This window comes from Trachemys scripta, chromosome 7 (genome assembly GCF_013100865.1).
Source record: "Trachemys scripta elegans isolate TJP31775 chromosome 7, CAS_Tse_1.0, whole genome shotgun sequence".
NCBI lineage: Eukaryota > Metazoa > Chordata > Testudines > Emydidae > Trachemys > Trachemys scripta.
Window position 1 is genome coordinate 18,557,646 of NC_048304.1, and position 25,603 is coordinate 18,583,248.

General features: G+C 39.2%; 1 protein-coding gene across 1 annotated transcript in view; it reads left to right on the top strand.

Moving 5' to 3' along the window:
• The window catches only part of IFT122 (intraflagellar transport 122), a gene marked incomplete in the record, with an annotated part of 54,231 nt that overhangs the window by 12,676 nt on the left and 15,952 nt on the right, over nt 1–25,603 (top strand). The window contains 10 exon segments of the mRNA XM_034775403.1: nt 1,557–1,695; nt 2,344–2,546; nt 3,035–3,172; nt 5,280–5,444; nt 6,332–6,529; nt 7,875–8,015; nt 12,389–12,442; nt 16,050–16,211; nt 19,182–19,348; nt 20,275–20,446. Coding sequence (XP_034631294.1) covers nt 1,557–1,695; nt 2,344–2,546; nt 3,035–3,172; nt 5,280–5,444; nt 6,332–6,529; nt 7,875–8,015; nt 12,389–12,442; nt 16,050–16,211; nt 19,182–19,348; nt 20,275–20,446 — 1,539 coding nt within the window.

Sequence of the window (25,603 nt, forward strand, 5' to 3'; positions counted from 1 at the left end):
CAAAAAAACAAAAGAAATAGTCTTTTTCAATTCTCCCATTACAAGTACTGTAGTTCAATCACTTTAACATGGAAGTTGAACTTACAAACGTAGAATTATGTACAAAAAAAACCTGCATTCAAAAATAAAACAATGTAAAACTTTAGAGCCTACAAGTCCACTCAGTCCTACTTCTTGTTCAGCCAATCACTCAGACAAACAAGTTCGTTTACATTTGCAGGAGATAATGCTGCTTGCTTCTTGTTTACAGTGTCATCTGAAAGTGAGAACAGGCGTTCGCATGGCACTGTTGTAGCCAGCGTCACAAGATATTTATGTTCCAGATGTGGTAAAGTCATATATCCTTTCGTGCTTCAGCCACCATTCCACAGGACATGCGTCAATGCTGATGATGGGTTCTGCTCAATAATGATCCAAACCAGTGTGGACCCATGCATGTTCATTTTCATCATCTGAGTCAGATGCCACCAGCAGGTTGATTTTCTTTTTTGGTGGTTTGGGTTCAGTAGTTTCTGCATTGGAGTATTGCTTTTTGAAGTCTTCTGAAAGCATGCTCCACACCTCGTCCCTCTCAGATTTTGGAAGATGCTTCAGATTCTTAAACCTTGGATCAAGTGCTGTAGCTATCTTTAGAAATCTCACATTAGTACCTTCTTTGCATTTTGTCAAATCTTCAGTTGAAAGTGTTCTTAAAATGAACAACATGTGCTGGATCATCATCCGAGATTGCTATAACATGAAATATATGGGAGAATGCGGATAAAACAGAGCAGGAGACATACGATCCTCCCCCAAGGAGTTCAGGCACAAATTTAATTAATGTGTTATTTTTTTTAATGAGTATTATCAGCATGGAAGCATGTCCTCTGGAGTGGTGGCTGAAGCATGAAGGGGCATATGAATGGTTAGCATATCTGTCACATAAATACCTTGCAATGCCGGCTACAAAAGTGCCATGTGAATGCCCGTTCTCACTTTCAGGTGACATTGTAAATAAGAAGAGGGCAGCATTATCACCCATAAATGTAAACAATCTTGTTTGTCTTAGCAATTGGCTTATCAAGAAATAGGATTGAGTCGACTTGTATACTCTAAAGATTTACATTTTGTTTTTGAGTGCAGCTATGTAACAAAAAACCCACTATATTTGTAAGTTGCACATTCACGATAGAGATTGGACTAAAGTACTTGTATGAGGTGAATTGAAAAATGTCTTTTGTTTATCATTTTTACAGTACAAATATTTGTAATAAAAAATAATATAAAGTGACCACTGTACACCTTGTATTCTGTGTTGTAATTGAAATCAATATATTTGAAAACGTAAAAAAACATTGAAAAATATTTAATAAATTTCAATTAGTAGTCTGTTATTTAACAGTGTGATTAAAACTGCGATTAATCGTGACTAATTTTTTGAGTTAATCGCATGAGTTAACTGCGATTAATCTACAGCCCTAATTTTTATGCGTGTTTTTTGTAGTTGCTTATAAATTATCATTGGTTGACACATAGGTGATTGTATGAGTTTTTGAGATCTTTCTCCTTATGTTCAGGCGATAGGATGCCAGGATGGAACAATTTCCTTTTATCAGCTGATTTTCAGTACAGTCCATGGACTCTATAAAGATCGTTACGCTTACAGGGACAGCATGACTGATGTTATTGTCCAGCACCTAATTACTGAGCAAAAAGGTAGTGTCACTCTTACATTGAAGTCTTAGCTTCATTTTCATTATTATTTTTTAATAATAGCTGTTAGCATGTTCAAATGTATGGTCCCTGTCTCGTGGAACTTCCTGTCTTTGATAAACACTGATGGTAAGGTTGAGGCATACAACTCATGGGGTGAAAATGCAAACATGAAGTAGAGCAAATATCTCTGGAGGATCAGCACGGAAGGACTTAATGGAAGAAGTGGGGATTTGAAAGGTCATTAGGAGAGGGAAGAGCTATTAAAATAAAGTCTCTCTATCTCTATCTGAAATCATGAGATTCTGTATAGTCCATTATATCTGTAAAGGTGGTTCTTATTAACAGCATTGAAGACTTGTGCTAACATTTTCTAAGCACAATTTTTTAAAATATTCTCACCCAGTTTTTTAACAGGAAAGAGACATTGGAACATGCATCATAGTACATCATTCACAAGTAATGAATGGTAGTAACTTGTGACCTACTGCTAACCAGTAACATGTATGGGTAGCCTATACTTGACGTGGAGCCACAGCCTCGATTCTAGTAGAGTTGATTGTTCGGTGTAGAAATGTTTTGTAAGGATTAAATTGTGATCATGGTTTAACATGGTATTAAATTATGTTTTCTTATTTTCTTTCTTTTCAGTTAGAATAAAATGCAGAGAGCTTGTAAAGAAAATTGCAATCTACAAAAACAGATTAGCAATCCAGCTGCCAGAGAAAATCCTGATTTATGAATTATATTCAGATGACTCCTCAGACATGCATTACCGTGTGAAGGAAAAGATAGCAAAGAAATTTGAATGCAACTTGCTGGTTGTATGTTCAGATCACATCATCTTATGCCAGGTACGTACTTGAAAGTTAAACATAGTCTTGATAAGTAAGAGAAGGGTACACATGTTTGAAAGGGATGGCAGAATAAGATTAGCATACTGAAAAAACTGTAATGGATTATGCAATTGAATGTGTACTGTAATGTAATCTCAAACCAGTTAAACAGCTGCTGTGTCTCGTTTCACTGATGGCTGTGTTTTAGTGAAATGATCTCTGTATGTAGTTTGCGTATCTGTTTATAAAGTGCTGTGGGATCTTTTGGGATGAAAGGTGCTAGAAAAAGGGTTTTTGATATTCTGCTTGATACCATCAGAAATTTTTAAAAATATATTTTGTCTGCTAGATTGATGTGACATGTATCTCGCAGTCTTTTGTTTTCTATGTACATATATGTAGACGGGCATATCTGGATAGATATGAACACATTTCACTAAAGTGACATGATTTTCTTTTTACCAGTATGTAGTTTATTGTACATCACAGAATTGTTTATTTTTTAGGAGAAAAGACTACAGTGCCTCTCATTTAATGGTGTTAAAGAGCGGGAGTGGCTGATGGAGTCTCTCATTCGTTACATTAAAGTAATTGGAGGCCCTTCAGGAAGAGAAGGCCTCTTAGTAGGTCTGAAGAATGGCCAGGTGATGCTTTATGATAGACTTACCTCTTTTTTAAGTACAGAAATACATAGGGCTGACTACAGAAGCAGCGAAGACTTTTATAACCTGAATTCCATGGGCCCAGGCTGAGCCTAATCCTGAATCAAAAAAACTCATTTATTTGTATCTCTCGCCTGTGGGCTCACGTTCTTTCTTTTTAGCTGCTCACTTGTAGGTTACCCTGGAAGACAAAAACATTGCTCCCCATTGCCCATGCTTTATAGGTGGACCTCAAGAGAAGTGTATATACAGAAAATGGCTCCCTATAATTTGCTGACAACCCCGCTACAGCTGACTCCCCCAATAAGAAATGGACCTTTGGCATTTGTCATATAGCTATTTTATGATGATCACTGTCAATCAGACAAGTTTGTACGTAATTCTACATTGAAACCATATCCAATGCAGAGAATAATACAAAAGATATTTGTATATAAAGGTGCTTAGTTTCTTTGTAAATTAAGCATACATTTAATACTTCCTTGCAGAGTACCCATTTGATGGGTTTCCACTTAATGCAGTAGAAAATCAATGGGATAGCCATGTGACCATGCAATAGTAAAATTGCCTGGCAGATGGCATTGTGACGTAAGAGCTTTCCTGAAGAGTAGTTAGTAGCTGCTGTTGGGCCTCGGGGCCAGCAGAAGAATATGAGAGTGGTAAATATTGGTGTCCCACTATTTATCTGTTTAATGGGATCCCCTGTCACACTTTTGAAAGTCAATGAACTTCCATCAGTCTTAATATTTGTTTCAAAATAATGATTATATTTAAAAGAAATGGAGCAGTATAAGTAGCATATTTGGCTTTAGTTTGCTTACAAACCACACATGAAGTTTGATACTATCCAAACCCTTATATTACCAAAACTTTACATCCCACCTTCTGAATACCAGATTTAGGGAAGAAGTGAGAATCTGGCAGAAACTGATACAGTAAAAATGTTATCATCATCTATTGAAGGCTGTTCAGTAGTTTAATTGCCCAATACTACTATATTGTCACTGAGGCTATGCTTTTTTTCCACGGAGGTTGCGGAAGTCATGGATTCCATGACTTCCGCAAAGTCTGTGAATTCACCCCTGGCGGCCGGGAGCTGCAGGGTTCCTCTGCTGCCCACAGCGGCCAGGAGCTGCGGGGTACTCCCACCACCCAGTGGGGATACCCCACAGCTCCCTGCCACCATGGGTGGCAGGGGCCCCCTGGAGCTCTGAGCTACTGCAGGTGGCAGGGGTACCCTGGAGCTCCCAGCCATCCCGGGCAATGGGGGGCCCCCCACAGCTCCTGGATGCTGCTGGCGGCAGGGAGACCCCAGAGCTCGAGGGGGGACCCTGGAAATCGTGGGCAGTGGGGGGACCCTGGAGCTGCCCAGCCTCTGCAGGCAGTGTGGAGACCCCGCAGCTGAGCTCCCCATTTTATCATGGATATTTTTAGTAAAAGTCTTTGACAGGTCACGAGCTTCTGTTAATTTTTCTGTATTGCCGTGACCTGTCCGTGACTTTTACTAGAAATGTGACAAAATCTTAGCCTTAATTATCATTAGCGAATGTTTATATAGTACTATATGTGTTCTAATGTTAGTAAATTACAGTTATAAAAAATTGAATAATACCATATCTGAGTTAGTTAATGGGGAAACTGGTATCCAAACTGTAGACTGTCATACAACACAAATGACAGTTTCTTTGTAGTTCTGGAGTTACATACAGCATAGAGGTTACAAAGAGGGTGCAGCACAGCAAGTATTTAAATATTTAGGTTGTTGCCCTACGTAGTCTTTGTTCTATTTATATTTATGCTCATCACCATCATATAAGTGCATTAATGTAACTTTTACAAGTAGGTTGTTGCATATATTTTGTTTACATTAGCTTGCAAACTAGCACACTGTAAAGAAGCAAGAGTATAAGCCTTTGAAAGCATTTTCAAGCTGCTTTAGTTCTTACATATATTTAATATTTTAATATTTCTGCTTCATAATATGTAATCACAGTTCTGTTTTCAACAGCAGAGTTAATATCCCCTATTCTATTGCTAATTTTGGTAACTGCAACTTTGACTGACTAACTTTGACTTCAAATATGTCCAGATTCTGAAGATATTTGTGGACAATCTTTTTGCAATTGTCCTGTTGAAGCAATCCACAGCTGTGCGCTGTCTGGATATGAGTGCATCCCGAAACAAGTTGGCAGTAGTAGATGAAAATGACACCTGCCTAGTATATGATATTCATACCAAAGAGCTGCTGTTCCAGGTAAGAAATCAAAACCTTTAAATGTTTGTAAAAAAGAGAGAAACTTGCTAGGGATTCAGAATATGATTTTTGTTTCTTACATGTAGATAACATCCATAATAATTTATACAAATATAAATAGATCAACTGTGGAATGTTGTAGATATTAATACATTATGCTCCCTACAGAGAGTGTTGTCTGGTGGGAAGGGAGTGGGAGCCAGGAGATTTGTGTTTTTTACTCACCTCGTCCATGCACTTGCTGTGTGATCTTTAGCAAGTCACTTGGGTCCATGTAATGTTGCCTTTGAATTATTGAAGTCAGCGGGGAGGTCTTGCTGTTGATTTCAGTGGGAGCAGGATTAGACCCTAAATCACTTTGTGCCTCAGTTTTGCCTAATATAAAGGGATTATAATACTTCCCTCATAGGGAAATTAACATAGTCCCTCTATGAGGCTTAATCCATTAATGTTAGTAAAGTATTTTCAGGTAGATCCTTGGATAGGAAGCATGAAGTATTATTAAGATAGGACCTATAAGATTCTTTTTATGCCAGAAAGCAGAACTAAAGATTAAATGATTCTGATAGCTAGGAACCAGTGTCCATTTGTGGAAGGATTTTAATTTAATGTACGAGTAAAGGTGATGAGCAAGATAAATAAGAAACATATTAGACAAAATTATTGCAATTTAATAAGCATAAAGCAAGTGCTGTGAAAATGTGGCAATATTTGTAACTTTTAAGTACCAGTATATTCCTAAACATAAAGAATTAGTGTAAAAAATACATACATTTATACAGGTTATAACATAATCAGTTGTCTAGCTGAAGGCCATGTATTGCTTAGGGGAAAAGATCTAATTTTGTTGCACAGTAATTTAATCACCCATATAATATGCTCATTAGGAACCCAATGCTAATAGCGTGGCTTGGAATACACAGTGTGAGGATATGCTTTGCTTTTCCGGAGGGGGTTACCTCAACATCAAAGCTAGTAACTTTCCTGTCCATCAGCAAAAACTTCAAGGCTTTGTTGTGGGATACAATGGCTCCAAGATTTTCTGTCTTCATGTTTTTTCTATGTCAGCTGTTGAAGTTCCTCAGGTAATTTTTAATCTAATTAACCCATGTTTTGTGTTTTTTGAACAATATGGTTTAAAAAAATGAAAGAATGTTTCTGAAACTTGTCTGCTTCATATTACCAGAATTAATGTAATCTAAACTCCTAGTGTATTCAGATCTGTCAACACTGTCTAGTTCCTTTTGTGTGAGCTGTGCAAAATTTAAAACTGTTGGACTCATTAACTTTAAGTGTCTGAGTTTTTCCTTCTCTTTTGCTGAAGTGCGCTCTCGTATTATCATAGTTGTCCCCCCATTTTGTTTACAAATCAATTAAATTTAAAAGCACTGAACCATAATGACAATGTAGTTCTGTACAAACTTATTTTGCCTACAGTTTCTGCACATCTTTCCCCCGCCCACACACACACACACACACTTTTTTCATGTTATTTTTCAAATGTCCATGTTCTACCCATGCCATGTACCCTCTTATTAATGACCTGCTGTTGCTCCTTTTGGATATGTTTAGGCAATATTTAAGTGGTATAAAATGTTCTAAGCTGTAGGTGTATCCAGTTTGTAATATACACCTCTACCCCGATATAACGTGACCCGATATAACACAAATTCGGATATAATGCAGTAAAGCAGTGCCCCGGGGGGGGCGAGGCTGCACACTCCGGCAGATCAAAGCAAGTTTGATATAACGCGGTTTCACCTATAACGTGGTAAGTTTTTTTGGCTCCCAAGGACAGCGTTATATCGGGATAGAGGTGTATTTGTAGATTCTATGCCAATCAGATGAGTGATTCTTCATGCATTATGGGAAGGACCACAAACAATGGAAGTAATATAGTTAGTGGGGTATAACTGATTTGTCCGTGGACACTAGAAATGCAGTCTGCTTTTTTCATGTTTTCATCTACTTAACAATGGTTTAAAAATGAACACCAAAACCAAAAAATGGGAGAATCAGTGTAAGCACTGGACATTATTCTGCATTTCTTGTTCCCAAAACTGTCATTGGCATCATTTCTAGTTGTGGATGAGTAAGGAATGCACTACATCAATACTTGTACTGAATTGGTAGGATCTCAGACCCTAGCAAACAGTGCCCTCAGACAAAAGGGTTTGGAATTCAATTATCCTATTCTGTATTGTACTTATGTTGGAGAGGGATGACTGAATTCACAGAATAAATTACTGTATTGTCAAAACTATCATTATACCTTGCACACTTTTGTTTATAAATCAGAAAGTAGATTGGTTACATAGTGGGTTTGTAACTGTTGGGGTTGGAAAATGAGCAGATTTATCCACTAAATACATTCACTAATATATCTCAATATTTTGCTTTTGATAAATGTTTCTTAATGGAAATCCTCAGTCTGCTCCTATGTATCAATACCTGGAACGGAAAATGTTCAAAGAAGCCTATCAGATTGCTTGTTTAGGAGTAACTGACACTGACTGGAAAGAGCTGGCTATGGAGGCCTTAGAAGGTCTAGAGTTTGAAACTGCTAAAAAGGTAAAGCATTTATTTATTTGTGCAACAGGAATTTTGAAATTTCGTATTAACACATGATTGAAGTGAAAAGTGGTATACATACATTGTAACCTCTTCATATTTAACCTTTCTATTATATCACCAGGAGCTGTGGTTCATGTATCTAACATACTTTTTCTATTTTTTTTTAAATATGAAGTATCAACTCAAGATCTTATGCACATCATGAAAGCCAAACTATGATGCTTCATTTTTCTTCTTGTCAAAAACATGTAGAATATCTAATGCCTACACCAAGGGTAGGCAACCTACGGCACGCGTGTCACCTATGGCACGCATGCTGATTTTCAGTGGCACTCACACTGCCCGGGTTCTGGCCTCCAGTTCGAGGGGCTCTGCATTTTAATTTAATTTTAAATTATAAAATATCAGGGTTAGAAGGGACCACCGGAGGTCATCTAGTCCAACCCCCTGCTCAAAGCAGGACCAATGAGGAAATGAAGCTTCTTAAACATTTTAAAAACTTTATTTACTTTACATACAACAATTGTTTAGTTATATATTATAGACTTACAGAAAGAGAACTTCCAAAAACGTTAAAATGTATTACTGGCACGTGAATCCTTAAATTAGAGTGAATAAATGAAGACTCGGCACACCACTTCTGAAAGGTTGCCGACCCCTGGCCTACACTAAAGAGAAATTGATTTTATATTTTTGGCTATTTAAACTCATAAAGAAAAACTTGAAACAAAATTCCATTTCAACTCCAGAAATGAATTTAATAAATAAATTAGGATACAGTATTTCAACAAGAAGAAAGAATCAGGATATAGTATTGTATTACATGTATTGTTCACTAGGTGGCAGCAAAGAATCACTTAGCTGAAATTTATCTGTTGTCTCCTAGTTTTTGTCCTGTAATACTCTGTTGCTAATATTCCTATTCTTTTGTCTCCCTCCTGTTTAGAGCATGGCACTTTGAAAGTGGAGACTGTACTTTCTTTATGTTGGTTCATCACTCAGTTCTTTGCAGATAGAAAATATGTGGCAATGCCACACTTTCTGCCTGCTAGAGTAGCCCTGTTTGGGAATGGCCTCTGTAATGGGAGATGCTGGAGTACATGTTTTCCATGGAGTAAAGTCTTTGTACCACCATCTGTGAAACAAAAAGGTCAAAAGAAACATAGTGCCATCAATATCATATGAAACACAAAATTATTTTAAAAATACACTGGAAGTGGGCATATAATCATAGGCATCCTTTACGTAATGACACAAGATTTCATAGGAAGCTAAACGTTTTTATTTTTCATTTTCTCATAAATGGAGGCATTGGACTATACTTTTTCTGTGCAACTTTATAGATGATTTTATGCAAATAGTTCTTAAAATGAAGACGTTTTCAGTACCTCCGTGGAAGGTGAGTACTGTCATCTTCTTAGGGCATGTCTACACTTACCTCCAGACCGATGGATTCGGCAGGGGTCGATTATGGCGTCTAGTGAAGACGCGATAAATCGACCGCTGAGCGCTCTCCCTTCGACTCCAGTACTCCACCGGAGCGAGAGGCGCAGGCGGAGTCGACGGGGGAGCATCAGCAGTCGACTTACTGCAGTGAAGACACCACGATAAATAGATCTAAGTGCATCGACTTCAGCTACATTATTCACATAGCTGATGTTGCATAACTTAGATCGATTCCTCCCTTCCCTTCCTCTTCCCCCCCCCCCCCCACCCCGAGTGTAGACCAGGCCTCTGAATTAGAGCTGATTAACCTGAACAAAAGCAGCTTCTAGAAAATTTGACATTAAAGACTCATTCTTCCTCATCTGATCTTGGGTAAGCAGAATATATATTCCTCCTAAGCATTTAATTGGCTAGAGGTCTGGAACATCCCAATGTATGAAGAGTTTAATTTCTGGGTTTTATTGTATGTCAAAAGTAAGTGCTAAACTGCTGTAACCAGAGGCGAGTTTGCCACTTGGCGACTTTTGTTTGCATATTTATCTTAATTGGCAAAGGATATTACACTGTGTCACAGTACTTTTATCTTATCCTGTTAGTCTCTAAGGTGCCACAAGTACTCCTGTTCTTCTTTTTAACTTTCTTTTCTCTCTCTGCATTGTAATATGTTTGTTCTACTTTCATACTGAATTTTCAGAATGATCCAATAAATTGTCTTTGCTATAAAAACTTTAAGCATATGTAGAATACTTGATCAACATTGTCACTTACTTGTGTTCTGCCTTGTAGCATATGAACAGAGCAGTTTTCCTTATTTTGCTTAAAAGTGTGCCATGCTTAACTATGAAAGTGAAAAGTCCTAAAATAGCCAGAATAAAACTCAGAGTAACAGCCGTGTTAGTCTGTATCCGCAAAAAGAAGAACAGGAGTACTTGTGGCACCTTAGAGACTAACAAATTTATTAGAGCATAAGCTTTCGTGGACTACAGCCCACTTCTTCGGATGCATATAGAATGGAACATATAATGAGGAGATATATATACACACATACAGAGAGCATAAACAGGTGGGAGTTGTCAGCGGCACTGCTATGGGTACCCGCATGGCCCCACAATATGCCAACATTTTTATGGCTGACTTAGAACAACGCTTCCTTAGCTCTCGTCCCCTAACGCCCCTACTCTACTTGCGCTACATTGATGACATCTTCATCATCTGGACCCATGGAAAAGAAGCCCTTGAGGAATTTCACCATGATTTCAATAATTTCCATCCCACCATCAACCTCAGCCTAGATCAATCCACACAAGCGGTCCATTTCCTGGACACTACTGTGCTAATAAGCGATGGTCACATCAATACCACCCTATACCGGAAACCTACTGACCGCTACACTTACCTACATGCCTCCAGCTTCCATCCAGGACACACCACACGATCCATTGTCTACAGCCAAGCTCTAAGATATAACCGCATTTGCTCCAATCCCTCGGATAGAGACAAGCACCTACAAGATCTCTATCAAGCATTCTTAAAACTACAATACCCACCTGCTGAAGTGAAAAAACAGATTGACAGAGCCAGACGAGTACCCAGAAGTCACCTCCTACAAGACAGGCCCAACAAAGAAAATAACAGAACACCACTAGCTGTCACCTTCAGCCCCCAACTAAAACCTCTCCAGCGCATCATCAGAGATCTACAACCTATCCTGAAAGATGATCCTTTACTCTCACAGATCTTGGGAGACAGACCTGTCCTCGCTTACAGACAACCCCCCAACCTAAAGCAAATACTCACCAGCAACTACACATCACTGAACAAAACCACTAACCCAGGAACCTATCCTTGTAACAAACCCCGATGCCAACTCTGTCCACATATCTATTCAAGTGACATCATCATAGGACCTAATCACATCAGCCATACCATCAGGGGCTCGTTCACCTGCACATCTACCAATGTGATATATGCCATCATGTGCCAGCAATGCCCCTCTGCCATGTACATTGGCCAAACCGGACAGTCTCTACGCAAAAGAATTAATGGACACAAATCTGACATCAGGAATCAAAATACTCAAAAACCAGTGGGAGAACACTTTAACCTGTCTGGTCATTCAGTGACAGACCTGCGGGTGGCTATATTACAACAGAAAAACTTCAAAAACAGACTGCAAAGAGAGACTGCAGAGCTAGAATTGATATGCAAACTAGACACAATCAACTCCGGTTTGAATAAGGACTGGGAATGGCTGAGCCATTACAAACGTTGACTCTATCTCCCCTTGTAAGTACTCTCACACTTCTTATCACACTGTCTGTACTCGGCTAGCTTGATTATCACTTCAAAAGTTTTTTTTCTCTTAATTAATTGGCCTCTCAGAGTTGGTAAGACAACTCCCACCTGTTTATGCTCTCTGTATGTGTGTATATATATCTCCTCATTATATGTTCCATTCTATATGCATCCGAAGAAGTGGGCTGTAGTCCACGAAAGCTTATGCTCTAATAAATTTGTTAGTCTCTAAGGTGCCACAAGTACTCCTGTTCTTCTTTTTGCAGAATAAAACTGTTCAACATTTTAGCTGGTGGTTTGTGTCCCTTCAGGGGACTGACCTGCATATGCCTGCTGGCCTCCTTCTGTGCTCTTTCTTTTAAATAATAAACGGTTGGATAGTACCCTGTTGTTGTTTATTGTGGTGCCCAGGGTCCCCAATCATGGTCAGAGCTCCATTGGGTTAGGCACTAAAACAAACAGAAAGTAAGACATGTTTTCAGTCTCCCCAATATACAGAAATATAAATATATTGTTTGGTTGTCTATCCTGATGTTATTTCCACAACTTGATTTATATATAACACAAAATCAGTAAACTTGCTGGCCAATAAAGTGGCTACTTTTTTCTTTTCTTTTTTCCTTTAACAGGCATTTACCAGAGTACGAGATCTTCGGTATCTAGAACTGATCAGCAGCATTGAGGTAAAACAAAGAATGTTAAATATAATATAAAATATAAAAACATAAATTAAGCTTAAGTAAGCTACTTTTGGAAAGATTTTCTGTACAATCAGTATTCCTGATTATTAAAGGAATGATGGATGTATGAAAAGTGAAAAATGCTGACTTAAGGTGTTAAGTCAAATTCCCAACCATATGACTGAAACTTGTTGAAAAAAAATATGAAGAGGAAAGTGAACTATATGACAATATTGAAAACTTCTTAAGAAAAATCAGAGAAAGCTTCTATATCCAATTAATAACTCGTATACTACTATAGACTGTTGCAGCACTGTTCAAGGCACTTTACAAGCATGAGTTAATTAAACCTTACACCACCTGCTGGAGGAGAGTAATTATTATTCTCTCTCTTTTGCAGATGGGAAAACTGGCATAGAGAGGTAAAATGACTTGCTCAAGGTCACATGACATGTCAGTGATGACTGGAAATAGAATTTAGGATTCCTGACTTCCATGCTGTGCTCAACCATTAGGCCATATTTGTCCCCCTACTACTTGATAGAATTCAGTTGTACGATAACTATGTATATAGGCATACATAAAAGAATCTCTGCACTATTCTGACCTTCCTCTTGGATATTATGATGATACAAAGTGTACAGGTCTACAGTGAAATGACATAAAGGGAATTTCTCATGCAAATATTAATTGAGGTGCATGTCCCTTGTAGAAGAATATAATCCCCTTCTTCCAGCATTGCAGAGCTGTCCTTTTTCCATCAGAGTGCCAGGTAAACGTTTATCACAATCCCCATGATTGGCATACAGGATGAAGTGCTGCACTCGGAACCCTAATTTTTTCCGAATCCATGGGAGAAGTGGAAACACTTTCTGGCCACCTCCATCCTCTTTCCTTTCTATAGATGCTGTTCCTGATCCTATCCAGAGTATTGCAGCATTGCAGTTTGTATTTATTTGATTAGCAATCTCTCCCTTTTAAAGAAACATAGGCTTACCTTTTAGTCTCCTTGACATAGTTCCTTCATAGAAATAGTTCTGGTATGCTGCATCACTGCTTACTCTTGCTTGTAGTTTATGGGGACTCCATTACAGGTTAGTAAGGGGGTAACTGAGCGCATTAATTGCATTAATATGAAGCATTCCTCACACCAATGACACATTCCTCTGTCTGACTGGGGACATTAGGTAATGCAAGTGCCAAACTCTAAACCTGGCAAGCTCGTTGAAGATTCTGAAGGATCTGAATTCCAAAAGACTTAATGTGTAAAAACTCCTTTGATTGATTATTCCTTTAACCCAAATTGTATAAACGAAACTTTCAACACCAGTCAAATAAATATCAGCACAGTTAATAACTGTGATCTTTAAAGATGTTGGTTGTATCTGCTTTGGCAGTGCTGGATTGAATTTATACAACAGGATGAAGGATTTTGCCCCCTATAATGTAGCTTATTACGGAAGTCATGTTCTTATGTTATACAAAACAGACTAATATACATTTCCAGGGGCTAAATCCTCAGCAGAAGTAAATTGGCTTAGCTCCATTGAAGTCAGTGGAGGCCAGATCCCCAGCTGAGTGTCTGGATTATAATTTTATAAATCTAGATGCCCACACCCTAAATTTTCAGAGCGGTATAAATTTGCCACACAACTTGTATTATGTGAAACGTATATTACAGAATGCAGCTTAATTCTGTTCAAAATTTGGGGACATAGGTATTAACTAATTGTTTTATGTAAAAAGTAGGGATGCTTTAACTTGAATTGGCATGATTTAAAAAAAAAAAAATGAGACCAGGTGAATGGATAAAGAGAAATGGACAAAATAGAAAACTACATACCTTTTCTTGGACCCATAAAATATTCTGAAAGCCGTTTAAGAGAATTGCATTAACTATGTTATGACTTCCAATTAAAGGATCACAATTTGATTCAATATCTAGTATATCCATACAGCCTGTTTTTGGAAATACTGTACTGAGGTACAGTTTCATCACTGTAACGGGATTTATCCATATAGTGTGCATTAAGGAAATTGTGTGAATAAAGTCTTGTGCACTGCACTGAAAATTGTCCCCACTAAATGCAGTGTATCTTACATGTGACTCCATGAGCATAGGGAGAGGCAATTTGCCAAGGATAAAAGGTTTATAAGTGGAGCATTTGTTTTAAATGACCTAAATACACGTAAATCCCCCTGTCTGTCTCTGCAGAAATGAGAGATTAAAATAAAACTTTGAAGAGTTAAAGATAACCAAGGTGTTCTGGCCAACCTTTCTTCTCAATTAAAATAACTTTTTTGAATGGTGAAACTTATGTGCAATGTTGCTATGGTCAATGTTTTTAAAGGCAGTTGAGATACCTAGAGTAGGTATCATAAATTGTAGATGTTATTTGTATTCTAGTAGTGTACACCCAGCCATTCACCCACCCACCTAACTACCTAACCCCCAACGCTTATGATCCGTAGTATACAAACCAGTTTTTTTGTCTGGTAGCTGGACACATGTTTCATGATAGGAGGCAATCAATTATAACAACTCTCAGCTTGAATCTGTTTCATTGGATACATTTGTGGTTAAATTTATATTTGTTCAAACTGTTGGAGGGTTTTTTTTGTTTTTGTTTTTTGTTTTTAGATTACACTGTGCGTTGACTTTGAAATTCTTAGTTGAAATTTTCTTCTCTTTGTCTCTTAGGTAATAGGATTTCAACCAGCTTGTATGTTATGCTCAATGCCATGTAACAATTAAATGTGCTGGGGTAGGCCTGATGCAAAGCATGAAGTATTTAATTTTTTTTTAGATTGTCATTTTTATGGTACTCGCTATGGTAATCCACTAGCAATAAGAAAATGAGCCTTAATTTTAAGGAATAGAAAATACTACTTTTTTAGTGTTTCCAGTTGTAATACTTGATGATCAAATATTGAATATATTCTAAAATGTAAGCAGACAGTTATTGACCTCCAGAAATTTCTTCATGGTTTTGTATGGATTTAAACATATGCTTAAATGCTTTGCTGAATTGACATTTTAATTGGCTGGACAGTATATCCAGCTGTTTCCAAAGTTATTGAACATATCTGTGTCTGGTAATGGGCTTTTATGCATGATGGGCACACTGTATTACTGAGCATTCCTGATGCACTGGCAGGTTGTCATACTTTGTGAGTCTGTTTATGACCTACAGTACTATTGTTTGTTCATTGTTGTGCCTTTTCTGAGCATATATTGCTAGTTTGGCCAGATTTTGTTTTGAGTTGATTTAGTAAATTTCCACTAGAGAAAATGGCGGATTCTATCAAATACTCATTTAAAAAAAAAAAAAGATAGCAGTATTTTGAACTTCCATATGAAATCTGTAAAAATTAGTTTCCATCATGTTTTATCCTTCCATTTTATTTTGTTTGTCCTTAATTTTAACTATGATGGGATTTAATCTGTTAATTGTAAAGAATTTCTACCAGAAATCTAGGTGAGACCCAATTACTGTATCTTATTAATAGTTAAACTATTAGGCTGACTATTTTAACTTTTCAGTGGCTATTTCCAACCTGTGTCCTGCCTGTAGCTATCTAGAATATTTCCTGTCCTAATTTTTTCCAGGAGAGGAAGAAGCGTGGAGAGAGTAACAATGAGCTATTTCTAGCAGATGTTTATGCCTACCAGGGAAAATTCCATGAGGCAGCTAAACTGTACAGAAGGAGTGGACATGAGAGCCTCGCTCTTGATATGTACACTGATTTACGCATGTTTGATTATGCAAAGGTAATTAATGTTTTCAACTGAGTATTTAAATACAGAAATATTAACGTAATGCTAATGCAGCTATAAATGTTTACAAAGTATGGTTCTACTCTGAAAAGCATTGTGTAAAAACTTAAGTGTGGGGGTCCATGTTTATTGCCACAGATCAAATTTGTTTGGTTTACAAGTGAAAAAGATGGGCCTCTCCTTTATAAAAACTCTGTACATCATGACCCCTTTCTAAAATGGAATCTGCAGATGCAGCAGTGCTGTGTTCTGTATTTTCTCCAATATGCTGCCATGAAGCTGTTTTAGCTTTTTCAGTGGGTGATTTGTCACATCCCCTGGATGTTACCATGGGTGGGTTTTTTCCCCATTTGATTGGATGGAATGATAAATAGAAAATTATGTAGTTAAGGCCTAGAGTTAATTTTTATATCTCTTGCCTTCATTCATGTTACTTTACTGGAAAGAGCCCTTTATCCTTAGTTTTCTTCTTTTAAGAGTAATCGATTGTTACATGGAGAAATTAATGAATCTACATGTCACAAATCCACCTTTGTACTTTACTTTAAGAAATTCTTTTAAATCTTTTTTTTCCTTTCAGTTTGATCTTGAGTTAAAGTGTAGCTCTTATGGTTGTTTTTCTCTAACATGTTTTGCAAAGGGCACAGTGTACTAATCTAGTTCATCTTTGTTTACCCAAAAATTTGCTTTCCAAGATTAAATCTGTTTTTTGCATTTTTTTTTAATTGCATTCCCATACAGAAATAAATTGTGCAGTTTGAAAGAAGTGGCATTTTTATGTGGTGATAAGAAAGCACTATTAGGCTTTCATGTTTTATATAGTATTTTCTTATCAAATCCCTGAGAATGAGTACACTGTTTAGTCTCATGCGTCACTCATCACAGCCTCATTCTATACACCACAGGACAAAGACTTTACTATGACATACACACAAACTATATGAAGCTCATGGAAAAAAAATGTCTCTGTAACAGGTTGTGGAGTATGCACTAAAAACTGTGTAGGGCTTTGCTCATGAAAGTCTGACTCACTGTTTTCGGCTGCAGAGTTTTGGCTCTTCAGAAACATACATCTAATTTCCCATCACTGCTCCTATGAATCTTTTTGATTCTTGGCAATAATCATGGCCACTTAACTAGTATAGAGTAAAAAGTCTTGTCTCTCCTATCAAGAGTAATTCCACGTAGAGGAAAATAAATGTACTTAACAGCATATGAAGAAAGCCCATAGTTGATGGTACAAAGACGAGGGCTCTGAATGGAGAACTTCCTTGCTTGCCAGTTATCCATCCATGGAAATGTGATTTGTATGCCTACCATCATTAAGCATTTGTAGGGTCTGGCTCCTTATGACTGAAAATGATCACTGATTGGCTACAGCTAGAAAACCAGTACTATGGGCGGAGTTCTTTTGAAAATGTGGCTGTGGGCATTTCATCAGAATGTCAGATCACAAATTACTGAAAATTCACAAATAATTAACTGCAGCTCAGGAAACTGAACTTTATGTTTCTAATATATTTCAGTGATCTGAGCTAGAACTCAAATTACACCAGACAAAATATTGTTTCACTCATTTCTGTGCTTTGGCTTTTTAATGTTCAAACAAGATCAAGTGATCTTTGTAGCTCTTATCTTCAGCAGAATTGTGGGTGCATCTTAAGCAGAATCAATTTGTGCAAAATCTTACTAGCCTATGTTCCACATGCAAAGATGATATATAAAAATCATAATTCTGCCCCTTTTGGGTGGCTTGCTCAGGAAAGATACTCGGTTGGTCTTCTGACTCTGGCAAAGTTCTCCTTTGGTGGTTCAGATTTTCCATTACCTCAGGATCTGCCAGAGGATTGTTTTTTCTTTTCTCCCCCTTCCTTGCCCACCTACATGCTCCTAATTTTTTTACATCTCAAGTGATATTCATGATTACTAGAGGGCTGTTGTAATATACAGTAGCCTATTTTGTTAACAGCCAGAAGTTGCCTTGATCTGTCTTGCAATGTTCAGGTATGCTTTATCTGGCACATTAATTTCAACGAATGTTGTTGTAAAGGGTCCTGGTGCCTGGGCTTTATTCCCAGCAGAGGAGATTCATCAATCAATCATAAGTATTTCTAGAGTGGTCATCATCGTAGTATCTATGTGTAGTATCTAGAGATGGCATTTGCATTATTATGTAAGAGATTCAACTAGACCAGTATTTCAGAGTCCCAACTAATTTATGAGCAGTTGAAATGCTGTCCTTGTAAAAGGTCATCATTAAAATATCATATCATCATATGTCATTGCAAGATTATCAATTATCTTTGTTGAAGAGAAGATTCCAACCTCTGATGGTCTTGTGACTAGTCATCCCGAGGCTAAGCACCTGTGATTAAGATGATGTGCCATTACTAATCCAACAAGGAACTGGATTTATTTTCAGAATTAAAGTATGCCTTCATGGCCGGCAAAGGAGACTTTGGATTTGACCTGACTGAACTGTTTTGAGAGCAATACTACTACTATTTGAGTCTCTCCTGCAGGTTCCTGGAGAACAGGCAAAAATCAAATTTTACGTCCCCTTCAGTGGGGAAAGGTCAGTCAGCAGAGTGAGAGAACTTTCCATGAAAGCAAATGGATGTATATACATTACCTCTGAACAGAGGCACAGTTCTATATAATCCTTCCTTTGATCTTCCCAGGGTGTCCCATCTTCTCTGATTTGAATCTGATTGGGACTAGAGATGTATCTTCACTTGTTTTATACAATCTCAAGTGCATTAGTTAATGACTAATCATTCCTGCCTTCAGATATGTGCTTGGTGCTCTGTGTACTGTGATTTTTAGCTGAGGAGGCAAAGTTGTGTTAAATTTTGTTTTTCCATACCAAGTTATTTTTGCTTAACATGCTTTAAAATTAGGACCATGACACAATGTTTGCTACAGAAAGCTTAATCCAGAATGTTATCTGTTGCACTTCCTTAGGATTTCCTTGGGTCTGGAGATCCCAAAGACACTAAGATGCTCATCACAAAACAAGCAGACTGGGCCAAGAATATCAATGAACCAAAAGCAGCAGTGGAGATGTACATTTCTGCAGGCGAGCACATGAAGGCCATAGAAATCAGTGGAGACCATGGCTGGGTTGATATGTATGTTTTAGCTCTGTCTCAGAGATACAGATCACAGTGTCTAATGTGAAGTTTAATGCATTCTGCAGAACCTTAAAGAAAAAGAAATCTTACTAGCTTTGCTCCCTTTTTGGCTTACATATGTTGACTGCAGTATAGCATCACCTATCCTATAGTTACAGTAGATGAACTTTCATTATGTTAGAAAAGTTATTTGGGTTTAGAGGGCAAGTACATGGATACATTACAAAATGAGTGGATAAAACAGTGCAGGGATATGCAAGGGTTTATCTGTGAGATGAGAATGTTCCCAAAATGTGCACATCCTGGGTCTCTTCAGAATAACCTTCACAGTAGCACACAACTACTCATGTGAACTTGCCTCTTTCTTTTATTTTAAACTATGAAGGGATAATAATCTAGGACTCAGAACTCCTGGGGCAAAATCCTGTCTCCTTTCGAAGTCAGTGGCAAAAATCCCATTGACTTCAGTGGGGCCAGGATTTCACCCCTGGGTTCTAGTCCTAGCTCTGCTGCTGACTTGCTTTGTGATCTTGTACAAGTCACTTAACCTTCCTGTTTCTCTGCTTATCCATCTGTAAAATGGGGGTAATATTGATTGGATACTGCTTTGGATGTTGGGTGAGGTTTGTATAGGACCTGGTTCTACCACCCCTATTCATGACTCTGTGATGGAGTAGTCTAGTCCAATTGAAGTCACTACTCACAGGAGTAAGGAATTACACACTGTTTCAGGAACTGGTCTTGTGTTCGCAAAGCCTTTTGAACACCCATTGAATGTTTCCCAATAAGTTCATAGTATAATGTCATCAATATAGTAACTTTTAAATGATAACCTATTAATATTTCCATTTTTTCAATGTAATAAGTATGAAGAGAGAAAAATGCTGCTACTAAAGTAACTGCATTTCTTTTGCTGTCTCTAGGTTAATTGATATAGCTCGGAAGCTTGATAAAGCTGAGCGTGAACCTTTGTCAAAATGTGCCTACTATTTTAAAAGACTTGACAACCATGGTTATGCAGCAGAAACCTACATGAAGATAGGTGACCTAAAGGCCCTGGTACATCTCCATGTGGAAACTCAGCGTTGGGAAGAAGTAAGAATACCCTGATATCCAAACTTAGATGTTTAGAATTCCTATTTCGTATTGCCTCTGAATGCATCTGGTCTTAAAGGTTTATATACAGCTTACTCAGTATTTTGGTAAGCTACATTGTAAAATACGCTAATGTGGTATTTTTAAGAGAGTGAGCTATGAAAACATTACAGTTTCATACATCATCAGCTACAGGGTTTCCTTCCACTCTTTTTTAAGTCTTTCATAATCTAAATAAGCACAGTTAAAAAAATCTCACTTTAAAATAATTCTTCACTAGTGTTTCAGTAATGAAAATTGTGTGGTGGTTAGAGCACAGGAGAAGGAATTGGGACACTGGACAAGGAGTTGGGACACTGGGTTCTTTTCCATGCTCTTCCACAGACTTTCTACCTGATCTTGAGCAAATCACTTGGACCTAGCTTATCAGACGTGGTCCCTATTTCTGGGTGTCCTGGTTGAGATTCTTTTGGCCTGATTTTCAGAGCTGTTGAGTACCCACTGCTACCTTTGGCTTCAGCTGGAGTTGTGGGGGCTCAGTGCCTTTGAAAATCAGGCTATAAGTATCAAGATGGGCACCAAAAATTATTCACCAATCTTGAAAATGTAGGGCTTAAATCCTTTGTGCTTCACTCTTTTTTTTTGTCTGTAAAATCAGGATGAGACTAATACTTCACTACTGATAAGGGTCTCTGTGGGTATTTGACTAATATTTAAGCATAAATGTCTGTTTTGTAAATGTGATACGCTCTACATGACACAAAACTGTGAGACAAATGCATGGCAGGTCAAGGAGAATAATGAAATCTTTAACATGAGAACATCAGAATGGCCATACTGGGACATACCAGTGGTCCAGCTAGCCCAGTATCCTGTATTCTGACAGTGGCCAGTGCCAGGTGCTTCAGAGGGAATGAACAGAACAGGGCAATTATCGAGTTATCCACCTCTGTCATCCAGTGCATGCTTCTGGCAGTCAGAAGCTTAGGGGCACCCAGGGCATGGGGTTGCATCCCTGTCCATCTCGGCTACTAGCCATTGATGGATCTATCTTCCATGAATGTATCTAATTCTTTTTTGAACCCAGTTATATTTTTGACCTTCCAACATCCCCTGGCAATGAGTTCCACAGGTTGACTGTGCGTTGACACTTCCTTGTGTTTTGTTTTTTAACTTGCCTATTAATTTCTTTGCCTATTATTCACTTTTTCCACACCATTCATGATTGTGTAGACCTCTGTCATATCCCCCCTTAGTCATCTCTTTTCTAAGATGAACAGTCCCAGTCTGTTTAAGCTCTCCGCATGTGGAAGCTGTTCCATATCCTTACTCGTTTTTGTTGCCCTTATCTGTCCTTTTTCCAATTCTAATATCTTTTATGAGATGGGGTGACCCATCCTGCATAAAGTATTCAAGGTTTGGCATGCCCTGGATTTATATAACGGCATTATGATATTTTCTGTCTTATTATCTATTCCTTTCCTATTGGTTCCTCACATTGTTAGCTTTTTTTGACTGCTGCTGCACATTGAGCAGATGTTTTCAGAGAACCATCCACAATGACTCCAAGATCTCTTTCTTGAGTGGTAACAGCTAATTCAGACCCTATAATTTTGTATGTATAGTTGGGATTATGTTTTCCAGTGTGCATTTCTTTGCACTTACCAACATTGAATTTCATCTGCCATTTTGGTGCCCAATTATGCAGTTTTGTGAGATCCCTTTGAATCTCTTCTCAGTCAGCTTTGGATTTAACTATCTTGAGTAATTTTGTATAATCTGCAAGCTTTACCAGCTCACTATTTACCCCCTTTTTCCAGATCATTTGAGTATGTTGAACAGCACTGGTCCCAGTACAGATCCCTAGGTGACCCTGCCATTTACCTCTCTTCATTGTGAAAACTGACCATTTAGTCCCACCCTTTGTTTCCTATCTTTTGACCAGTTACTAAAAGACCTTCCCTTTTATCTCATGACTGCTTACTTTGCTTGAGAGCCTTTGGCGAAGGACATTGTCAAAAGCTTTCAGAAAGTTCAAGTAAACTATATTCACTGGATTACCCTTGTCCACATGTTTGTTGAGCCCCTCAAAGAATTCTAAAAGATTGGTGAGGTATGATTTCCTTTTACAAAAGCTGTGTTGACTCTTCCCCAACATATTGTGTTCATCAGTGTGTCTGATAATTCTGTTCTTTACTGTAGTTTCAACCAATTTGCCTGGTACTGAAGTTAGGCTTACTGGCCAGTAATTGCCTGGTTTGCCTCTGGCATGTTTTTTAAAAATCAACGTTACGTTAGCTATCCTCCAGTCATTTGGTACAGAGGCTGTTTTAAGCAATAGGTTATCTACCACAGTTACAGTAGAACTTCAAAGATACAAACACTAGAGTTATGGACTGAGGGGTCAACCAGACACCATGTGAAACTGGAAGTAACGAATCAGGCAGCAGCCGAGACCCAAAAAAAAAAAAAAAAGTACTGTGCCTGTATTGCATCTTAAAGGTAGGCACATCTGGGCTGCCTGTCCCCACCCCTACTCCACCACATGTGAGGGACACACATACACCGAGGAAGTGAAGATGCTGAGATTAGTCGGCAAAGCTGTCAGCCCCCACTGTCAGCCCAAGGCAACCTGAGCAGGAGCAGCACTGGGGTCTGTGCTGCTTTCCTGTAAGCCGAGGTGCTGGGGGGAGAGGGGCGCTATTTTCAACACACACACACACCCCTGCTGGGAGGGGGACCTGCTATTTTCACCCCATCCCCTCTACCCTTGCCAGGAGGGGGACACAAACTTGCCCAGGCCAGGGAAGGAAGCTGCCTCGCTGCCCTGAGGTGCTACTTTCTGCAATTTCATATTTGAGTTCCTTCAGAAAACTTGGGTGAATACCATTTTGTCCTGATGACTTATTACTGTTTACTTTATCAGTTGTTTCAAAACCATCTTTATTGACACCTCAATCTGGGCCATTTCCTCAGATTTGTCAACTAAGAGGAGTGGCTCAGGTACGGGAATCTCTCATCCTCTGCGGTGAAGACCGATGCAAAGAATTCATTTAGCTTCTCCAAAATGGCCTTGCCTTCTTTGAGTGCTCCTTTAACACTTAAATTTGGCCCCACTGATTGTTTGGCAGAGTTCCTGGTTCTGACATACTTACAAAAAAAATTTTGCAGTTAGTTTTGTGTCTTTTGCTAGTTGCTCTTCTGATTCTTTTTTGGTCTGCCTAATTAAACTTTCACACTTGACTTGGCAGAGTGTACGCTCTTGTCTATTTTCCTCAGTATGATTTGACTTCCAATTTTTAAAGGATGTCCTTTTTAACTTTCACAATGTGGATTTTTATTTTGGGCTATGTTGTTTTAGTAAATTGAAAGTGCCATTTCAGTGAAATTTCCTGTGTATACTCTGGATCTGGTGAATTCAGACTTTCCTGATGGGGACTTTTGATCCTATAATCAGATTTATATTTTGGCAAAGCCCAGCTGACTTCATTAGGACAACACTTGGTTACAGGGGTCTGCCTACACATAAGCATTGCAGGATTGGGGGCTGTGGTTTGTACTGGCAGTCTTGGTTTTGGTTGTGAGTTTGTTTATTTTTAACATGAAGTTTATGCTGGATTTAGGTTGTTAGGTGCTTTTGAAAATTTTACCCTAAGAAATGTAGGCACTTAAATCCCATTGAAACACTCAGTGGGACTTAGACGCTTAAGTCACATAGGTGCTTTTGAAAATTTTATGCTTAGGCCTTGTCTACACTACGAGAGTAGTTCGATTTTACTTAAATCGAATATTTTGAATCGATATTGCAAAGTCGAACGTGTGTGTCCACACTAAGCACAGTAATTCGACTTTGTGAGTCCACACTAACGGGGAAAGCGTCGACATTGGAAGCGGTGCACTGAGGGCAGCTATCCCACAGTTCCCGGAGTCCCCGCCGCCCATTGGAATTCTGGGTGGAGACGCAAATGCCTTCTGGGTAAAAAAAAAAGGGGCCAGGGTGCTTTTGGGTAACTGTCGTCATCCGTCCATCACTCCCGCCCTCCCTCCCTCCCTCCCTGAAAGCGCCGGCGGGAAATCATTTTGCGCACTTTTCAAGTCATTGACAGCGCGGACGCCACAGCACTGTGAGCATGGAGCCCGCTGCAACCATCGCTGCAGTTGTGGCCGCTCTCAACGCCTCGCAGCTTATCATACAGGTTGCCCTGAGGCAGATGCAGAAAAGTCAGGCGAGGAGGCTACGTCAACGCGGTGATGGGCTGAAGTCTGAGAGTAGCACAGACCTCTCAGAAAGCAGGGGACCCAGCGCCGAGGACATCACGGTGGCAATGGGTCATGTTGATGCCGTGGAACGGCGATTCTGGGCACGGGAAACAAGCACTGAGTGGTGGGACCGCATAGTGCTGCAGGTCTGGGATGAATCACAGTGGCTGCGAAACTTCCGCATGCGGAAGGGAACTTTCCTTGAACTTTGTGAGTTGCTGTCCCCTGCCCTGAAGCGCAATGACACCCGGATGCGACCAGCCCTGACTGTCCAGAAGCGAGTGGCCATAGCCCTCTGGAAGCTTGCAACGCCTGACTGCTACCGGTCAGTCGCGAGCCAGTTTGGGGTGGGCAAATCTACCGTGGGGGTTGTTGTGATGCAAGTAGCCAAGGCAATCGTTGATGTACTGCTGCCAAAGGTAGTGACCCTGGGAAACTTGGAGGCGATCATAGATGGCTTCGCAGCGATGGGATTCCCAAACTGCGGTGGGGCCATAGATGGAACTCACATCCCTATCCTGGCACCGGACCACCAGGCCAGCCAGTACATTAACAGAAAGGGCTACTTTTCCATGGTGCTGCAAGCACTGGTGGACCACAGGGGACGTTTTACCAACATCTACGTGGGATGGCCGGGCAAGGTTCATGACGCTCGTGTTTTCAGGAACTCTGGTCTGTTTAGACGGCTGCAGCAAGGTATTTACTTCCCGGACCACAAAATAACTGTTGGGGATGTGGAGATGCCTATAGTCATCCTCGGGGACCCAGCCTACCCGCTAATGCCCTGGCTCATGAAGCCCTATACAGGTGCCCTGGACACTGAAAAAGAACTCTTCAACTACCGGCTGAGCAAGTGCAGAATGGTGGTGGAGTGTGCTTTTGGCCGTCTCAAGGGGA